Source organism: Nyctereutes procyonoides, unplaced genomic scaffold (genome assembly GCF_905146905.1).
Source record: "Nyctereutes procyonoides isolate TBG_1078 unplaced genomic scaffold, NYPRO_anot_genome, whole genome shotgun sequence".
NCBI lineage: Eukaryota > Metazoa > Chordata > Mammalia > Carnivora > Canidae > Nyctereutes > Nyctereutes procyonoides.
Window position 1 is genome coordinate 55,895,315 of NW_026575126.1, and position 19,590 is coordinate 55,914,904.

The following is a 19,590-nucleotide window of genomic DNA, read 5'->3' on the forward strand; positions in this document are numbered from 1 at the left end:
CCTCGCGCAGCTGGACGAGCGGCGGCAGCTGGGCGAGTGACAGCCCCAGCTCCGCGCGCCGCGGCGGCCAGAGCGGCGCAGGGGAAGCGCCCGCGGCCCCGGGCGGCAGCAGCGGCCGCCTCCTCGCGCGCCTCCCGGGCCCGCAGCCCGCGGCCCCGCGGCCCCGGGGCCGGCACCTCTCGGCTCCCGCTCCCCGCGCGCAAGATGGCTGACCCGGCTGCGGGGCCGCCGCCGAGCGAGGGCGAGGAGAGCACCGTGCGCTTCGCCCGCAAAGGCGCCCTCCGGCAGAAGAACGTGCACGAGGTGAAGAACCACAAATTCACCGCCCGCTTCTTCAAGCAGCCCACCTTCTGCAGCCACTGCACCGACTTCATCTGGTGAGAGCGCGCGGCGCAGGCACCTTCCCGGGGCCCCGAGGGCAGCCCCTCTCCGGGCTCCGGACGCCCGGGTGCCCAGTCCTGCGCCTCCCTCCCCCCCTCCCCCCCTCCTCCCCGTCCTCCTCCCCGGCCTCGTCCTCCTCCCCGGCCCCGGCCGCGGGGCGCCTCCTTGCCCGGTCTCCCTCCCAGCCCCCTCGGGAGCGCCCGGGGCCGTGGCGCGGGCGCCGGCTCTGCACCTGCTGGGAGCGCGGGGTGGCCATCCCTGGGGGGGGGGGGGGCAGCGCCTCGAGTGCCCGCTCGCCCGGGCTTCCCCGTCTCCCCGCCTCCTTCCGGGCTCGCGGCGCCTGTACCCCCTCCCCTGCTTTCCGGGGGCAGCGCCCTGGGTGTCCTCTCTCTGCCTTTCTGCGGGCGCGGGGCATCCTCTGCTCCCTCCCGTGTCTCCCGCCCTGGCGCCCCGGGTTATCGATGGTCGCGCTTCCCTGCGGGCCAGGGGTCCCCTTTGCGCTCCTCAGTTTCCCCTTCGCGTTTCCCCTTCGCGTCCCTGCGGGGACTTTGCTCCTCCGTCGCCCTGGGCTGGGGGAGCCTTTTCTGTCTTCCCAGTCCCCCCCCAGGGAACTCCACCGCCTCGGGGTCTCTCTCTCCTCCTCCGTCTGGATGCGTCTTTATCGCTTCTCGTTCCCCGAAGGTACTCGGGCATCTCTGTGGGCAGACCTCCCGCCTGCCCCCCGCTGCCCGCGACGGAACCGCTCCCCCCATCCCGCCACCTGGTGGTCGCAGCCTCCTTTCCTCTGCCTTCCGAGGGGAGGTGGGGGTTACCGCTCAGCTGCCCCCTTCCCCCAAAGGCGGAAGGACTCTTGGGCACCCGCCTGTGGCTAGGAGGTTGCACCTGGGGTAGAGAGGCCGGGGAAGGGGGGTGACGTGGGGGAACTAGCCGGTGGCTGGGCCCCTAGGGCTGCCTGACGTGCCTCTTTCTGCCTTTGCAGGGGCTTCGGGAAGCAAGGATTCCAGTGCCAAGGTAGGCTGTGGGGCTCCGGGAATGCCTTTTGTGGAAGAGATGGTGAAAAGACTTTCTAGAAGTGACTGAGTTAGGCAGAGGGCGAAGGACAGAGTGACCTGCCAAGCTGGGACTGTACCACCGCAAAAGGGCCCTTTGAAGGGCTGTGTGTGCAGGCAGTGATGCTCCATCCAGGAAAGGCGGGTGGAGCCAGAGGCCCTACCTGCCAAGGAAGAGCGTGCACCCTTTCTCCCTTCCTGGCAGCAAAGCGTCCAGTTCTGTCTCCTGAACCTATCCCGCTTGGTCAGTCTTGCTTCTGGAGCAAGGGTCCCCAGGGGCCATTTCTGGGAGGATGCCCTCCTCTCCCTAATTCCTGCTCACTCGCCCTTGCTCATCTCGCAGAGTGAGGTTCTGTCTCTTCCCCTGCTCCATAGAAGTCTCCACAGGTGGCTGCTGCCTCTGCATATGGTGCATCCCCTGGAAGGGTGACTGTGGGTGTCCCCTGGGCCTCCTCTCTCCCAAAAAAAGGTCATTCCAGATGGGGTGCTTCTCAGACATGGGTTTAAATCGCCCTTTCTATCTTCTGCCTGCATACAGGAAGGACTCCAAGTGACTGGCAACCTGGGTCCTTGCACCTGGTTCAAGATCCTTGACCCTAGCCAGGGATGCTCAACCTCGTGGTGACTTTTAACAGGGTGCAAGGTGGCCTTGGCCGTCTCTGGTTGTAAATTCACCCTCCAGGGTCAAGTTGCCTATGGACCTATTTAGCCTTTGGGCTGTCGAACATTTTTTGAATTTGATGTCAACCTTTAGAACTGGGAGATTTTACCCAGATACTTGAATTTTCAGCTTCCAGTTTGCGAAGATTTGGTCCCACTTTCTTGTTGGAACAGTCATTTGGAGCTATTTTCATAGACGGGGCATACATTCACCATTTCATCCCAGTACTTCCCAGCTGGGCTTGTTTCACCAGTTTCTGGCTCCTGTAGACATTTGAGTTTGCAACTAATGTTCTGGAAATTTTTTTCCCTCCCCAATTTTTGGCCAGATGTGGTTGAGTTTGGGGAGAACTAACTGTCTCATTTCTGGAGTGTGTCGTAGGGGTACATTGATTGCCCTGGGGAACTGGGTTTGATAAGAAGAAAGCATTAAGCCTTCAAGAGTCAGAGATGTGACTTAGCTGTGTCTGTGGTGTTGTAGCACTCCACCCTCCAGGGAAAAGTCAAGTGATCCCTGGTGAGTGTGGGTGGCATTGTCAGTTGTACAGGATGCTGGCAGCATGGCACTGCCGTCTCAGAAGACTTGTAGGTTCCCTCCCTCACCTGAGATCCAGGGAAGAGCTGGCTCATCCAGTGAACCTTGCAGACCTGCCCAGCCTCTCTTACCAAAGAGTAGAACCCCAGTCTCACGCTCTGCACCAGAGGACTTCCCAAATCCCTTTATTATTTTTTTCAGCTTTATATACTCTTTTAAAAATTTTATTATTATTTTAAAAATATTTATTTATTTATTTGACAGAGAGAGAGAGAGAGAGCACAAGCAGGGGGAGCAGCAGAGGGGGAGGGAGAAGCAGACTCCTGGCTAAGCAGGGAGCCTGATGTGGGGACTCCATCTCAGGACCCTGGGGTCATAACCAGAGCTGGAGGCAGATGCTTAATGGACTAAGCCACACAGGCGCCCCTATTGTATTATTATTTTAACCAAAGTACAATTAATATACAATGTTATATTAGTTTCACATCTTCCCAAATCCCTTTAAAGTAGCAATAGCTTAGGCCCTGTTGCAAACAGTTAGATTGTTTCCTAGAACTTTGGCCCCTAAAGCACAATACCAGTGGCATCTTAGTGTTGGAATGTGTAGATGATCTTTGAGGTTACCTTTCACTTTCATGAATGAGTTTCTGTCTTTGTCGCTTGCTGGGATTGGGGGTGAATTTTGAACATTTTTACTGCTACTTTCCCACCTGCTCTGTAGTTACTGATGCTTGGGGCAGGCACTCTGGAATGTGTAGGTGATAACAGGAGATCCTGTTTTTCAAAACCTGGAAAGTGGTAGGAATTTTCTGGTGTAGTGAAAGTACAGCGGAATTAAATTTTCTAATCAAATATGGCAACTTTAGAGGTAGACAGTACTTACTATTTTATCAGCTTTCTTTTTCTCTTCTCCCTGAGAGGCAGTGTAGGGTAGCGGGTGTATATACAGGCCATCAGGCAGGTAACTGTGGTTTTGAATCTTGGCTTTTGGGACTTCCCAACCATCTTATTTAGCTCAGATTCCTTGTCTATAAAATGGGTCCAATAAATAGTACCTACTTTAAAAAGTTGCTGTGTAGGGGCACTTGGGTGGTTCAGTTGGTTAGACATCTGACCCTTGATTTCGGCTCAGGTCATGATCTCAGGGTCCTGAGATTGAGCCCGGATGTTGGGCTCCACACTGGGTGTGGAGCCTGCTTGAAATTCTCTCTTCCTCCCCTATCCCTCCCCTGCTGCATGCACATGTACTCTCTGTTTCCCCAAAATAAAAAAAAAATCTTTTAGGAAAAGTACACCTGATTAAAATGGGTTCCACATTTTATAGAGAATATGTATGGTTTTATTCCTTCAGTTAAGTCAGCAGTCCAGAGCCCAGGGTGGGTCCTAGTTTCTTCCAGTTTTCAGTTCCACCATCCAGGAGTGACACTTATCCCATAGTCCAAGATGCTAGACTATCTAGTCATCGCATCTTTATTTCAGCTAGCAGGAAGGAGGAAAGCGGAAAAGAAAGGCAAAGGCCATATGCTCACTGTCACTTATGGAAGTTGCTGCAAGATACTTCTGCCTATATGCTATTAGTTAGGACTTAAGCTTAATCACACACCCACACCTAACTACAAAGGGGTGAATGGACAATGTAATGTTAATTTCAGGTAGCCCTCTTTTGGGCTACAAGTTAGGGCAGGGAGGTCTTCCATTTCAAAAGTAGAAGGGGAGGGTCACCTGGGTGGCAAAGTCCCTTGATCATCAGACTCTTGGTTTTGGCTCAGGTCGTTGATTGCAGGATCATGGGATTGAGCTCCGTGTTTGGTTTGTGCTCAACATGGAGTCTGCTTAAGACTCCCTCTTCCTCTGCCCCTACCTTTTTTTTTTTTTTTAAGATTTTATTTATTTATTCATGAGAGACACAGAGAGAGAAGCAGAGACATAGGCAGAGGGAGAAGCAGGCTCCCTGTGGGGAGCCCAATGTGGGACTCGATCCCAGGACCCTGGAATCATGAACTGAGTCAAAGGCAGATGCTCAATCACTGAGCCACCCAGGCATCCCCTGCCCCTACGTTCTGTGCTCTCTCACACTTTCTCTCAAATAAATCTTTAAAAAAGTAGAAGGGGAGAGAGGGTATAGTCTGCACTATCTTTGGGTAGGAGGTATGTAAGATAATCCTCAGGCGGGGAACCCACTGAATCTCCATGCTCCCTTGTGCTGTCATGGAAATTGGGGGTGCTGGGATGGGTTGAGGGAGGAAAGATGGAAAGTCTATCAACCATGGGAAATTAGGGATTTCTGTGTGCCCAGAGGAGCTTTAGACTTCCTTGTTTTTGTACTGCTAGAGGATAGAATTCTAGATTGACTGCCACATGATTTTTCCCCTTTTGTTACCACTCTATTTTCTATAAAACCACTCCGTGAGGTAGTCTATGAATGTCTGATGACAGGCACTGGGGCCGAGCGTCCCTATTAAGAAACTGACTAAATTCTAGATGAGAAGTGGGACCCCTCAGAGAAGCAAGGCAGATTTTCCTCTAAAGCATTCTTTAGAGGACACCAGAACCTTCATTTGTGCATTAATTGTAATGAAGACAAGCTTTTGAGTGGAATTAGACTCTTAACCCCAAGAAGCTTTTGCAATTTGGCAGAGAGAACTTTTTCTTTGAAAGGAAGTTACTTTAGTAGGAATAGGGAGGCAATAAAATTTAGAAATTCAGAATTAATAGCATGGGGTTGGAGTCAGAACTGGATTTGAATCTCTGCTCTTCCACCTACTTGCTGTGTAAGCTTGGGTAAGTCACCCACCCATAGTGGCCTCAGTTTCCTCACCTGTAAAATGGGGGCTAATGGTACCTACCTCATAGGGTTATGGTGAGCACCAAAGTATAAGAGAAATATCCACAGTATCTGTGACTCTAAGTGAGATGATCATTATTACTTGGTTTGTGGTAGGAAACTGTGTCAAAGTGGGACAGAGTTCATTCTGGAAGTCATTGAATGACTAGGCTGCTTTCGTGTATTTAGGTAGGTTTTATTCTCAGGTGTGTTTCTTCATAGACTTTGGGTAACACCAATGAGTGCCCTGCTCAGCGTCTGGGCCCAGCCAGCCAGGCTCGTTCAGATTGTCTTTTCTCACCCTTTCCTTGTGAGAAAGATCTCAACTTGTCAGGGACTCTCTAGAAAAACCCCAGCATGCTAGTTTTCTGACTATTAAGACCTAACAGGGATGATTATAATGAGTAAACCAGTGCTTCGCCTTCCTGTGTAGATCAGAAAACATGTTTTTTAACCTTTTAATAGAAATTATTCTTTAAAAACCCCAAAATGTTGGGATGCCTGGGTGGCTCATTTGCTTAAGTGCCTGCCTTTGGCTCAGGGTCCTGGGATAGAGCCCCACGTCAGGCTCCCTGCTTTGCTCAGGGGAGAGTCTTACTCCTTCTCCTTTTGCCCCTAATCACATGTGCACGTGTGTGCTCTCTCTCTCAAATAAATAAGATCTTAAAAAAAAAAAAAACCCAAAAAACCAAACCAAACCAAACCCCAAAATGTTGCATGAATTCAACCATTGCTGTTTTCATCAACATCAACTCTATGGAATACAAGTTTATTTTAGTCTGTAGTCAACTCCTATAGATTGAAATATGCTCTTTTTAAAAACAACAATCAGGGGTGCCTGGGTGGGTCAGTCGGTTAAGTGTCTGACTCTTGATTTCAGCTCAGGTCATGATCTTAGGGTTAGAAGATTGAGCCCTGCATTGGGCTCTGTGCTAGGCGTGGAGCCTGCTTAGGATTCTCTCTCCCTCTCTGTCTCTCTGTTCCTTCTCCCTACTTTCTTGCTCTCTCCCCTCTCTAAAAATAGAATAAAATAAAATAAAATAACAATCAAAGCTGAATCAAAGGTTATTTTATTTTTGGCATAGTTTTCCCTGGCAACTTACAACATGATAACCTATACTTCAGGTTGAACTTTCTCAGTAAAAGTCATAAAGAGGCCTTTTTTTTTTTTTTAAAGTACAATCACTAAGTCAGGCTGCAAGCTACTGAAGCTTGCTTCTATTCCATTTCCCTACCTTCTCAAAAGCAGATCCCAGAGGTTTGTGAGTGAAATTCCACTCACCTCTTAGCTTTTTCTGACTGTGTCCTGAGGGTTTTGTGTGGATAAAAGGCAGAGGCTTTTTGACTTTGTATTTGATGGTTTGACTTTTTTATTTTTTCCACCTGAAGTGGGATTTCGGGCCCCAAATCCCAAATGAAATAAAAATCTTTAGGTGAGTTAATGCCGAGTTTTAAAAAGGAGGGCTAGTGTGTTGGAGAGGCAACAGTAAATTCATCTTGAGCTGTAGAGCACTCAGGGCAAGCTGGAAGCTTTGTCACTGGGCAACAGAATGCCTTTCTAAGTAAATATGGAAAATACGACCTTTGGAAATGTAGTTGATATGATACACACGTTCTTAGAAACTAATTTTAAAAAATATGTTGTTTCTGAAATACTAGCGATATTGCAAGTGTCTTAAAGTAACTGTCTAGAACCATATGCAGCATGTTTATGGTGTATTTGGGTCAAGAAAGAAAAAAAATAACAGAGAAAGTAATTGGCAGAGGATGAACCAAAGATTTGAAAATAATTTACACGTATGCTTGTTATTGGAGTCCCCCTCTATTCTTTCTCTTTTTCTGCCTAGCTTTCTGTTTCTGTTTCTGTTTCTGCATCTGCACACACACACACGTGTGTAAGTACACATATATGTAAATACATCAGTGTGTCACAGTTTTGAGAATATGCATCTCCTTTTGATAGTTTTCAGGTATAGGTAGTTAAATTAATAGGTACAATTAAAAATCTGTGCTCTGATCTTTTGACTTTGCAGTCCAGTTAATTTTGGGGTGGACAAAGGGATCAGGCTGTAAATAAAGTTCATCATCTCTGGCTGATGCATTCAAAAACTTGGTCTCTTATCGTTTTTGGCATTTGATCTAGTATCATAGATTCTTTGACTTGACTCATCGTGTCTGTGATGTTATAGATAGATTATTGGCCCTTTTATAGAATATACAAAATCCACCACGTTTACATGTGCCATTTCAAGGTTTGATGGGTGCTTGAAAATCTGGTAGGAAATTTATATAATTACTACATGCATTTACCCATCCATCATTCCATGTATCCATCCATCCTTAACAAAAAAGTAACACTCATTGAGTTCTATGTGTCAGGAACTATTTTAAATAGTGGGAATACATGGATGAATGTGATTGAGAAGATCGTAATGGCATGGAGCTTACGGTGTAATGGAGAGATAAAATATTCTACGAATCATTGCACCAATATTTAATTTTACTTTTTGTGAAGTACTTTGCAAAGAATGTACAGGGTGCTGTGAGAATTTATAAGGGGATGTTAGCCTAGGCAATGGTTGGGGTGGAGTTAGGGTATTCTTTGGTCAGAGAATTAAAAACCAAAACCAAAAGGCAAAAAACTTCCCATTCTCTGAAGTAATTGGAGAAAGTCTGAGATGCCAGGGGGCCAGAGCTAAAAAATCTGTGTTGTGAAACTGCTCATATCCTGGATAAAGATACACAGAAGGTCTTATTTCTGTGATATTCTGTAGAGGGGATGAGTCTTGTGCCATGGTCACAAGTAGGATGAATATTTGGTAGAATTACTTTAAGACAGCTTCTCTCTCAGTTCCATGGAGAATTTCATCCCCTCTTAGCTAAGATTCAGCTGGCTTCCTTTGTATGTAGAGGTTGCATTTTGAGGTGGCTCTTCTACAGCAGAAAAATCAGACCATTTCAGAGGTGGAGGAGCAAGTCTGAGCTGACAGGATGAGAATAAATAAAAAGACAGAGTAAAGAATGTCAGTGAGAGGCATCTGAGCAGAAAGTCAAGTTTTTAGGGGTGCAAGATTATCCACATTGCCTCCCAGATAACCTTCCTCACCCTCTGTCCAGGTCTGACCGTTCATTCCTTTGATTTGGGCAGTGTTTTCTCTCATTTGGAATACAATTTGTTTGTAGTTTCACAATAAGCCCCTTTGAATCACATATAGAGAACCATCCTCGGTCATTTACTTCCCTCTTTCTGATTTCATCAAGGGGAAGGTCTTGGTTTGGTGCTAACACATTTTTAATGCCTATCTAACACAAATCTGGGCACCTAGAAAATGTTCTTTACTTTTTATCATGAAAAAACTAAAGGAAATTATGGGAACGTAGGATCTGTTTGTTTCTACCTATAAACTATCTCCTCCTCCTTCTCCCTCCCCTTTTGCCTAATGGTGAGCTCCTCCCTGTCTCCCTCTGGGGGCCCAATTTCCTACTGGTTATTACTTCTTATGAATAGAGAAGGAGACTTCCTGGTCTTTCCTGGAAATGGCTGGTGTTGGAAGAAAGCTTGATGTAGCAGAGGATTGAAAGACACTGTGATTGCAGGCTCCAATGGGGCTTAGAAGAGATAGCAGCTTTGATTCAGGATCTTTTAATATTTAATTAAATTAAATCAAATTAATTTATTTTTAAAGATTTTATTTATTTATTCATGACACACACACACACACACACACACACACACAGAAGCAGAGACACAGGCAGAGGGAGAAACAGGCTCCATGCAGGGAGCCTGATATGGGACTAGATCCCAGGTCTCCAGGATCAAGCCCTGGGCTGAAGGCGACACTAAACTGCTGAACCACCCGGGCTGCCCAAGATCTTTTAATATTTTAATATTACTACTGTTATTGTTGGCTAATATCTTTTCATTGTTCTTTGTCCTGCTTGTCTGTGTCTCCTGGATGTCTTCTTTTCCCTTAGCCTACATGCAGAATGTTGCCCTATTGAGTCAGAAGAGGAACTCAAAAGTGGACTAGGAGGGTTCAGATGCCCTCTGTTGATGGAAGTAGATGGAAATAAACTTAGCAATAACCATATTCTTGGGTTGGGGGGAAGCGGGATTGGGTGGGGGGAGATTCTTTCTTCTTTTATCTTGCAATTGCCCAGTGACCAGACTTTGGGTTTCTAGGTAGGCAATATAAATTGAATTGAGAGTGCAAGGCTCAAAAATCAGATAGGCTTGATTTCAAATCCTGCTCTGTCTCTATGACTCTGTGACCCTGGGCTGGTGAAACATGATCCTGCTTGATCCAACCATCTATCTATCCGTCCATGTACCCACTGATCCACCAATCCATTTATCTATCCACTCAGCCATTTTTCTATCCATTATTCATTCATCCGTCCATTCATTCACCTAGCCACCCATCCGTTCCCCATCCATCTGCCCATCTGTCCTTTCATTCAACAAATAATTTATTGAGTGCCTACCACATACCGGGTGCTGTTTTAGGCACTGGGACTAGAGCAGTGAACCAGAGTCCCTACCCTCCTGGAATTTACATTCTAGTGGAAGGAGAACAGCAATTAAGAAATACAATGTATAATGTCAGGTTGCAGTTGAAGAGACATAAGACACCAGCCTTGCCCTTGAAGATCTTCCTGGTCTTTTGGGGGGAGGAGAGCATGTGGCCAGTTAGTTCCGGCACATAAAGGAGAAGTGGGGCGGCATCCTTACTCCTGGGAAGGGTGGAGACGATGCCACAGAGGAGGTGACATTTGGGAACAGTCTTACAGCAGGAGTAGGAGTTCCTAGATTGACAAGCTGGGGGCTGGGGAGGTTGTTTCAGGCAGAGGGCAGCTCGAGTTGGCACACGGAAAGATAGGACAGGGCACATGCAGGGAACAGGAAGGAGGGTGTGTGGTGGAGGCGGTGGCAATTGGAGATAAACGTCATCTAGGAGGGTTTGGATTTTGTGAGGGCAGGACAGTGACTAGGAAGCGCTTGTTGTCATTGTTTTAAGGCAGGATGTGCGAGGGTGAGTGAAGTGGCCAAATATTTGAAAAAGAGTAGCGTGAAGTGCATTTGAGACAACGATTGCCATGACTCAGACCCTGAAATCCCAGGCTTGTGGGGTTGGAGGGCAGGTGCCAGGTACTGAAATGACCATTTAGAAGCAGAGGCGAAGGTGTGTGTGTGGGGGTGTCACCGGAGCTTGTAGGTGCCGCTGCTATTTTTCACCTCGTAGAGAGGCATTTGGATTTTTGTGTCAGTCATATTGTTGATTGTTCTATTTCGGGAGGTGGTTACTGGGTTATTTTTATGGTTCTAACAATAGGGATATCTCTCTTCACCGCATCCTTAGGCAGAGAGGGCCATGGAAATGATTTTTCCTCTGAAAGGAATCCTCCCACTCCCTTTCTCCATCTCTGCTGCTGTCACTTATCCAGCACGTGTTAATTAAGCACACACTTCACGGGTGGCTGAGAGTTTGTGCTTTAGAGACGGAAAGGTATTGGTTCCAATCTTGGTTTCTTGATACGGGGCCTTGAATGTATTACTTATACTCTGAGCTTTTGTTTCTTTAGAGGTAAAAGGAAGTAATAATATCTTGTTGATAGGGCACACATCAAGTGTATCCTGAGCGCCTTGCCTGGCCTACAGTGAGCACTTGATAAATATCGGCTATTTCCACTATTTCTAGGGTTGGGCGCTGTCTTGTGCTGACTTGATAATCCTGTTGGGGAGGCCAGAGCAGTGCTCCTGAACCAAGGGCTTGATGCAAGAACGAATGCGTTCACACATTGTGGGCAACTGCATTAGGTGCGACTTAACAATGTTTCTGAGCCCAGAACTCTTAGCGGGGGTCAGAGCCGTGGTAGGAACATGGGTGAGCAACAGTGCTTTCTATGCAACAGTTTCCTGGCTTTCGATGCTTTAATTTGTGGGAAACCTCCAAAGCTGAATTGAGATCTGTGATCGTCCCATCTGCTGTCTTCATTTTGAAAATGTGTTGATGGCATTTCAACTTTAAATAGATTTCTGACCATTTCACTTTTTAAATTTTGAGTTCCCTTCATCCTCCAGATGGAATGTTTACGTGCTCTTTTGGGTTGAAGGAGAAGCTGCCAAATAATGTGGGTGAAGGTGGAGGGTGAAGTCTGTGGGACTGTCCTTGTCTTGTGATGGTGGGGTTGGTGATTTTTATGAGATAGCCCTACTCTGAAGATGTTCCTTCTCTCCCTAAAGGTGGGGGTTATTATTTAGAATTTTGGCAGTGCTGCAAATGAGAATCTTTTTATTTTTTTAAAAGATTTTATTTATTTATTCATGAGAGACACACATTGAGAGAGAGAGAGAGAGGCAGAGACACAGGCAGAGGGAGAAGCAGACTCCATGCAGGGAACCTGATGTGGGACTTGATCCCGGGACTTCAGGATCACATCCTGGGTTGAAGGCAGGCGCTATACTGCTGAGCCATGCAAGGATCCCCAGTGCAAAGGAAAATCTTGATAAGTTATCTGGCTTTGTTATTTTTTTAATAAAATGTGTGTGACAAAATTTATGGTTGGGAGTATTGATGAATTCTTTCTGGGCCAAATAGTGTACTTAGGGTAGTAAGTAGGGTAGTAATAGTATTGGCATATAGAGTGGTAAGGGACTTCTTTGTACTTTCTTCGTCCTTCAGTTAGATATTATCTTTTGATGACTGCTTTTCTCTCCTTCCCAGGATTGAGTCTAGAATCTTTTTTTTTTTTTTTAATATTTTTTTTCTTTATTTATTTATGATAGTCAGAGAGAGAGAGAGGCAGAGACACAGGCAGAGGGAGAAGCAGGCTCCACGCACCGGGAGCCCGACGTGGGACTCGATCCCGGGTCTCCAGGATCGCACCCTGGGCCAAAGGCAGGCGCCAAACCGCTGCGCCACCCAGGGATCCCCCTCTTTTTTTTTCTTAAGATTTATTTACTTATTTGAGAGAGAGAGAGAATGTGCAAGCAGGCAGAGGGAGAGGGAGAGACTCTTAAGCAGACTCCATGCTGAGCATGGAGTCCCAATGCAGAACCTGATCCCATGACCCTGAGATCATGATCTGAGCTGAAATCAAGAGTTGGATGCTCAGCTGACTGAGCCACTCAGGCACCCCAAGTCCAGAATCTTTTAACATGAGTTATAAGTCTTTGTCTGTCCTGGGTCCTCAGGAACCTTGCTTATACCTCCCTTTTAATCACTTTTCACTTTCTAGCTGAAGACCCAATTGGTCTTCCTCAATCAGGATATACTCTTGCCTGCCCCAGGGCATTTGCATATGCTCTGTCTTCAGCTTCAATTGCTCTTTCCCCTCCTCTTCCCCAACTTGCCTCCTCCTCCTTCTTCAGAACTTACCTCAATGTCACTTCTTCAGAGAAGCCTTTCCCTGATTTTCCAAATCAGGTTCCCTGTTGTACAAAACCCCTTGTCAGTTTTATGTTTTATAATGATCAGTTTGAGTGTTTAGTCTTGACTGTCAGTTTCATCAGAGTAGGGGCCACATCTATCTCATTTCCTGTTGTCTCTGAGCCAAATCTGGCTTGTAGGATGTGCTCAATAAACACATATTGAATGAATGAATGGTATAGTGGAGAAATGACTAGAGAGAGTTATCTGATTTTTTTTTTAAGATTTTATTTATTTGAGAGAGTGAGCATGAGACAGAGCATGAACAAAAGCAGAGGGAGAAGCAGACTCCTCTGCTGATGAGGGAACCCGATGTAGGGCTCGATCCCAAGATCCTGGGATCATGACCCAAGCCCAAGGCAGATGCTTAACTGAGCCACCCAGGTGGCCCTGATTTGGGTTTTGGTGCTAGTTTTCTATGGCTTGATCTGTTATTTTTTTTTAAGATTTTATTTATTTATTCATGAGACACACACACACTCACACACACACAGAGGCAGAGACACAGGCAGAGGGAGAAGCAGGCTCCATGCAGGGAGGAGCCTGATGTGGGACTTGATCCCAGGACCCTGGGATCATGACCTGAGCCAAAGGCAGATGCTCAACCACTGAGCCACCCAGGTGTCCCCAGGCTCTGATTATTTTTGTTTGAACTCCCTTCCTCCCCGAATTGCCCTTACTAGAGCCTGTTGAGAAGTGATTTTCAGAAGTATGTGGATGATTTGGGGCACAGCCTCATGTTCTGTTCATGTTTCTCTGTGAAGATAAACAGTCCCTCCACTTAAGTCTGTGCCCTTGTTCATTATTGACCCTGGTGGACTGAAGTGAAAAGAATTTCCTCTCACATAATATATGCTGGAAGCCACCTCAGTTGCCTATCAGCAGAATTGTGGGTACCTGATGGAATGTCATATAGCAATGAACAGGAGCAACCTACAGCTACATGTAACGTAGGTGACTCTCCCAAGCATAATGTGAACTAAAAAGGCTAGACTTAATACCTTCTGTATGATTCCATTCACTGGAAGTTTAGGAGCAGGCGAAAGTAATTACAGGGGACAGAGGTTAGGATGGTGATTACCCTGGGAGGAACTGGTGGGGATTGAGAGAAGCTTCTGGGATGATTTGGCTGCTGGTTACATGCATGCATTCAGATTGTGACATTTCATTGAACTGTATTCTTGTGCCTACTTTTCTGTTACTATAGTTTAATAGAATATTTAAAAAGTAAGTGTAGGGGTGCCTAGGTGGCTCAGATGGTTAAGCATCCACTTTTGGCTTGGGTCATGATGCCAGGGTCCTGGGATCGAGCCCCACTTTGGTCTCCCTGCTCAACAGGGAGTCTGCTTCTCCCTTTCCCTCTGCCTCTCCCCCTGTTTGTGTGTGTGTGCTCTCTCTCTCTGATGAATAAATAAAAAATCTTAAAAAAAAAAAGCAAGTGTAAATCACTGAGGCTGAACCTCAAAAACATTAGTTGGGACTTTTTTTAGTTTTACTCACAGAAGTGATATCCGTACAGAAGACAAGCACCTTCTGGACTCACCCTTTGAGGGATGGTGCCGTTTGCCTTCTTGGGGGGGGACATCTGCTTCTTATTTCACTGTTGCCCATCAGTTGCAAACTGTAGAACGAGGAAGCCAGGGCACTCTGACAAATTTCCCATCAAATAATTTAGTTCTATTAATACCCGGAACACTTGAGCTTCATAAACTGTTTTTAGGGCTTGCATTTGAAAAAGTCTATACTAGTTTAGGTATTAGTACGAATCTGTTAAAGCTGCTATAACAGATAAGCCTTAAAATCTCTGTGCTTGACAGAAAGGGATTTCTTTCTTTCTCACAGATCAGTGCAGGTGATTCTGGTCAGTTTTGCACATGGTCTTTTAGGACTCCAGCTTTCTTTCCATTGGCCCAGTAGATGGGGAGACAACATGAGAAAGCATGTTCATTTCATTACCACCCCAGCCTGAAGGGACATATGGCATTTCTGCTTACCTTCTGTTGGCCAGAACTCAGGCACAGGACCATGTCAACTGCAAGGGGTGCTGGGACATGTCAGCCAGCTTGGTCTAGTAGGAAAACATGTTGGTGAACACAACAAGCCCTGCTCTTGTCCCCAAAACCATGATTTCCTTTCCCTTTGGGATGATGCATCCAATTGGATCTCTCACTTGACTTCACTAAAAACAGATGTGACTTCAGTAAAACAGATGTGAAACTCTAGACCTCTTAATCTTATCAAACATATGAGAGGATGTTCGGGGAAAACCATGGTCTGTTTTGTTACAAAGAGTGAAATGAAGAAGCACTTCTCTTGTTTTTAGGTCTTAGAACAGTGTGGTTCTTGTGAGAAGTTCTATTTCTCCAGCCAGTCAGAATTCTTGGCTCTCCTGATTGCCGGTGGACATTGAAAAGTCTTCTGTTTGAGTCAGCAGTCAGATCACCCTGTTCTTTTCTTTCTTTCTTTCTTTCTTTCTTTCTTTCTTTCTTTCTTTCTTTCTTTCTTTCTTTCTTTCTTCTTTTCTTTTTTTGAAAAATAATTTATTTATTTGGGAGAGAGAGAGCGAGCAAGCATGAACAGAGGGAGAGGGAGAAGCAGACTCCCCCCTGAGCAGGAAGCCTGATGCAAGGCCCAATCCCAGGACCTGAGATCATGAACTGAACTGAAGGCAGATACTTAACTGACTGAGCCACCCTGGTGCCCCACCCAGTTCTTTTCATTTGCTTATTTGTTTATCTCTCCTATGGAGGAATCCTTTGGCGGTTCTGCTTTTGGGTGTTTGGGCACCTAATAAACCAACTACCTGTTGTGTGCTATAAATCTTAAACCTTAGTGGCTTAAAAGTACTACCATTTTATTTAGCTCTCCTTTCTGTGAGTCAGTAATTTGGGCTGGGCTCAGCTGGATGATCTTTCTGGTCGGGCCAGGGGTTAGCTCTTCTTGGATGGGCTCTGCACATGTGGGGCCTGCACCTGAGATGCCCAGGACACCGGGACTTTTCTCTTGGGGAGGGAGGCCTCTCATCTTCCAGTAATCTAGCTGTGCTTGATTGCATGGAGGTGACTGCATTCCCAGTGCACAAAGCAGAGGCTGCAGGGCCTCTTGAAGCCTTGACTTGGAGCTTGCACACTGTCACTTGTGACATATTGGGTCAGTGAGAGCAAACTACAAGCCTGTCTGAAATAAAGGAGGAAATAGAGGAGGAAATACTCTTGCTTTTGATGGGAGAAGTTGCAAAGTATAGGTGGCATTTTGGGAGAACCTACCAGACCAATTTCGGTGTGGACTTGGTGCTTAGCCCTATAAAATACCTGGAGCAGTGTGCATCTGCTCAACTGTACTTGCATCTGTGGCAGGTCCCAAGTGAGTGCTCACTGCTTATACCTAATAAGACGACCTACCTCATGGGAAAGTGGCAGGGCCGAATGAGATGCTCTTGTATAAAGGGCACAGCACAGGACTTAGTGCATGTGAAACACTGAATACTACCACCATCACTACTGAATACTATCACCATCATTACCACCACCTCTACTGAACACTACCACCATTACTACTGAATACTACCACCATTACTACCAGCCGTATCCTGTTGTGTACTTTGGACTGCACTGAGCACTTGAGATTCAGAACATGAGGTCTCTGACCTTGAGGAGGGGGGAGATCCTCAAAGCGACAGACATAAGGGGTGCCTGGTTGGCTCAGCTCAATGGGGAGTCTGCTTCTCCTTCTCCATCTGCTGCTCCCCCTGCTATGCTTTTTCACTCTCTCTCAAATAAATAAATAAAATCTAAAAAAAAAGGAGAGAGAGACAGACAGACATGAGAGTGAATTTGTGTGAGCCGAGGTGGTAAGTGTGATTATAGAGCTATGGTGGAGTGGGATGAGGTCAAGGGCTTGGGGTCAGAAATCAGCTCTTCCACTAAGCACATGTGGGATCCTAGGCACCTTTGTTAGCCTCTTGAATCTGGTTTCTCATCTATGCAATAAAGATAAGGATACAGAGCCTACTTCCCAGGGCACCAGGTGAATTGAATGAGGTGTGGTATGCAAAGTCATGTGATTGCTCGCTAAATGTTAGTTCTGGAAAAAAAAAGTCTCAAAAATACCCTCGGAAAATGTCCTGAAGTTATTATTCTGACTTCGTTCTCCTGTGACTCTGGCCAATGTCACTGTTGCTTTGTCTGAAAAGACACAGATTTGCATACAGGTGGCTTATGGGAAGAGTAGGTGTGGGGTACCACATGCATGAGGGGTTGAGGGAAGCAGGGAATGGGGCTGGTTGCACTGTGGTGCAGTAGTTGTGATAGAGGTCAAGGCCAGGCCTATGGCTGGAGCTGGGATGGCCGTTCAGAACTGGGACTATGGACACCTGCCCCAAGTGGACATTGGCTGTGGGTTGTTCTTGGGAGGGTGGCCTGACTTTGGGCAAGGCAGCTTCCTTCAAGTGGGAACTCCCAGGGAGGATGCAGCTGTGAGCATTAGCCTTCAACTCTCCTAGCAGCCGAGGCAGTGCGTGTCATGGCCCTAGAGGTGTGAGGAGGGTCTAGGGGATGCACTGTGTTATCCCACTCCATGCTTCCAGGTCTCTCTTAGAGGTTCATTCCAATCTGTACTTTCTTGATCATTAGTAAGCCTGTGGGGTTTCCCTGGTCCTTTCACAGATCTGATTGAGTTGCTCTCTAGATTCAGTGATTCATCTTGGCCAATGCTGGAATATTATTTACAGAGAGCCTTGATCCAAGTAGTCCTAGGAATACAAGAATGCCTTGCCCACAGTCACCCAGCTGCCAGGAAGGAGATCTGATATTCACATAGCAGACCTACCTTCCTGTGTGCCATACCCTCCTCAGTCACAGGAGGTGCCAGTGTGTTTGTTAAGCCTGGACACTGTGACTTCAGTGCCTTGTTGCCCTTAACCCTTATATGTATTGCCTCTCTAGTCTGGGGTGAGGTTCCTTGAATTCCTCCAAGTGTATTTTTTTAACTGGATCATCACTTATTAAGGGTCACAAAATCAATTTAGTAGGTCATGAACACCATGGAAAAATAGAATGAAAACTATCAGAATGGGTAACACTCAGGAAATATAAGTATTATTACATAAAACTATTAATTCATGTGTACATACATAGGCATGTGTGAACTGGGTCAAATGTGAAGCATTTTCACACTGTGGGTTATGGTCAGCAGAGTCTGAAAATCACTATGAAAAGTATAGAGCAGAGGCACTAGAGGCTCATTGGCCCCTGGACTACAGAGGTTTTATTTATTTCTAGAGATGATATAGATGCATTATTTTGAATTCTTTACAATTAGAGGTTTTATTTTCATCCCGTCACCATATCCCAAGATTATTTTGATTATTACCTTTGAGCTTTCACATATCACTGATGAAAATTATTTTCCCAAATAGAATTCTAAGTATAGGGTATGAGGTTTTTAAAATGGATTTTGGTGGAACTGCCTGGCCTGACCTGTCACTTGAGTGAAGTGTCTGAGTACTGTGTCAAGTGCTAACACAGAGCTGTCCCACTCCTGCAGAGAGAAGGAGCTGGTTGTCCTGGGGGATACTGTGGGTTGAGAAAGAAGTGTTTTATGAACAGAATCGGCACAGAGGGAGGGAGGAGGAGGTGTTTAAGGGATGCACAGAGCCGTCGGGAGAAGTGGGAACAGCATGCTGGTGTGGAGGTGGGCCCTATCCCCATGGTGGCACTCTGCTGACAGCAGCCTCTAGCTGGGACTTCCAAGGGCTGAGGTCAGTATGTGTTTATATTCTCGGGTGTCCCTGATCAGTGGGGGGCTCAAATGATGGCAGGCCTCGTTGTTTTTCCCTTTTGGCTTTCTCTGATTTGGGGTCCATGGCCACAGGGGGTCAGGGTGCTCCAGATGGGACACAAAAGTCAAGTGCAAGGAAAAGAAGAAAGTCTTGTTCCTGCTTGGGTAAATGTGTATATTCTGTAACCCCGATGAGGGGCTCTCTTAGCTGGGGAGACTGGCTAGGGAATCTTCTATTTCTTAGGCATCTTCAAGTAAGGCTTTCAAATGCTGCTGGCTCAAGCTGAGGTTTATTGAGTTTGTACTATGTGCTGGGTAGTGTCCTAAGTGCTTTTTGTATATTAACTCACTTAATTACCACAAATGGGCCTATGAGGTTGCTCCTATTATATTCCCTTTAAGAAAATTTCCCCAAAGTTACATAGAGTTAGGGCTCAAACATAGATTTGAGTTCAGGATTGTATGAAAGGGGAGCACCTGGGTGGCTCAGTGGTTAAGTTTCTATCTTTGGCTCAGGGTGTGAGATCCCGGGATCCTGGGATTGAGTCCTGCATCAGGTTCCCCATGGGGAGCCTGCTTCTCCCTCTGACTATATCTCTGTCTCTGTCTGTCTCTCTCATGAATAAATAAATGAAATCTTTTTTTTTTTTTTTAAAAAGCCAGTTTTTTTTTTTTTTTTAAGTTTTTTTTTTTTTTTTTGTTATTTATTTATGATAGTCACAGACAGGGAGAGAGAGAGAGGCAGAGACACAGGCAGAGGGAGAAGCAGGCTCCACGCACCGGGAGCCCGACGTGGGATTCGATCCTGGGTCTCCAGGATCGCGCCCTGGGCCAAAGGCAGGCGCCAAACCACTGCGCCACCCAGGGATCCCTCTTTTTTTTTTTAAAGGACTGTATAAAAGGAATGAGAGATGATGATGGGGAAGATGAAGG

The 19,590-nt window shown here is 46.3% G+C and overlaps 1 protein-coding gene across 3 annotated transcripts in view; it reads left to right on the plus strand.

Annotated features, from left to right (window-relative positions):
• Window positions 1-126: 126 nt before the first annotated feature.
• PRKCB (protein kinase C beta) overlaps window positions 127-19,590 on the plus strand; it is a 328,355-nt gene continuing 308,891 nt past the window's right edge. The window contains exons 1-2 of one of the 3 annotated variants that reach the window (XM_055340824.1): window positions 127-377; window positions 1,361-1,392. In XM_055340824.1, coding sequence (XP_055196799.1) covers window positions 205-377; window positions 1,361-1,392 — 205 coding nt within the window. In that variant the 5' untranslated portion in view covers window positions 127-204. Of the gene's footprint in view, window positions 378-1,360; window positions 1,393-18,604; window positions 18,638-19,590 lie in introns of those variants that run through there. The other 2 variants (XM_055340826.1, XM_055340825.1) reach the window with 2 other exon arrangements.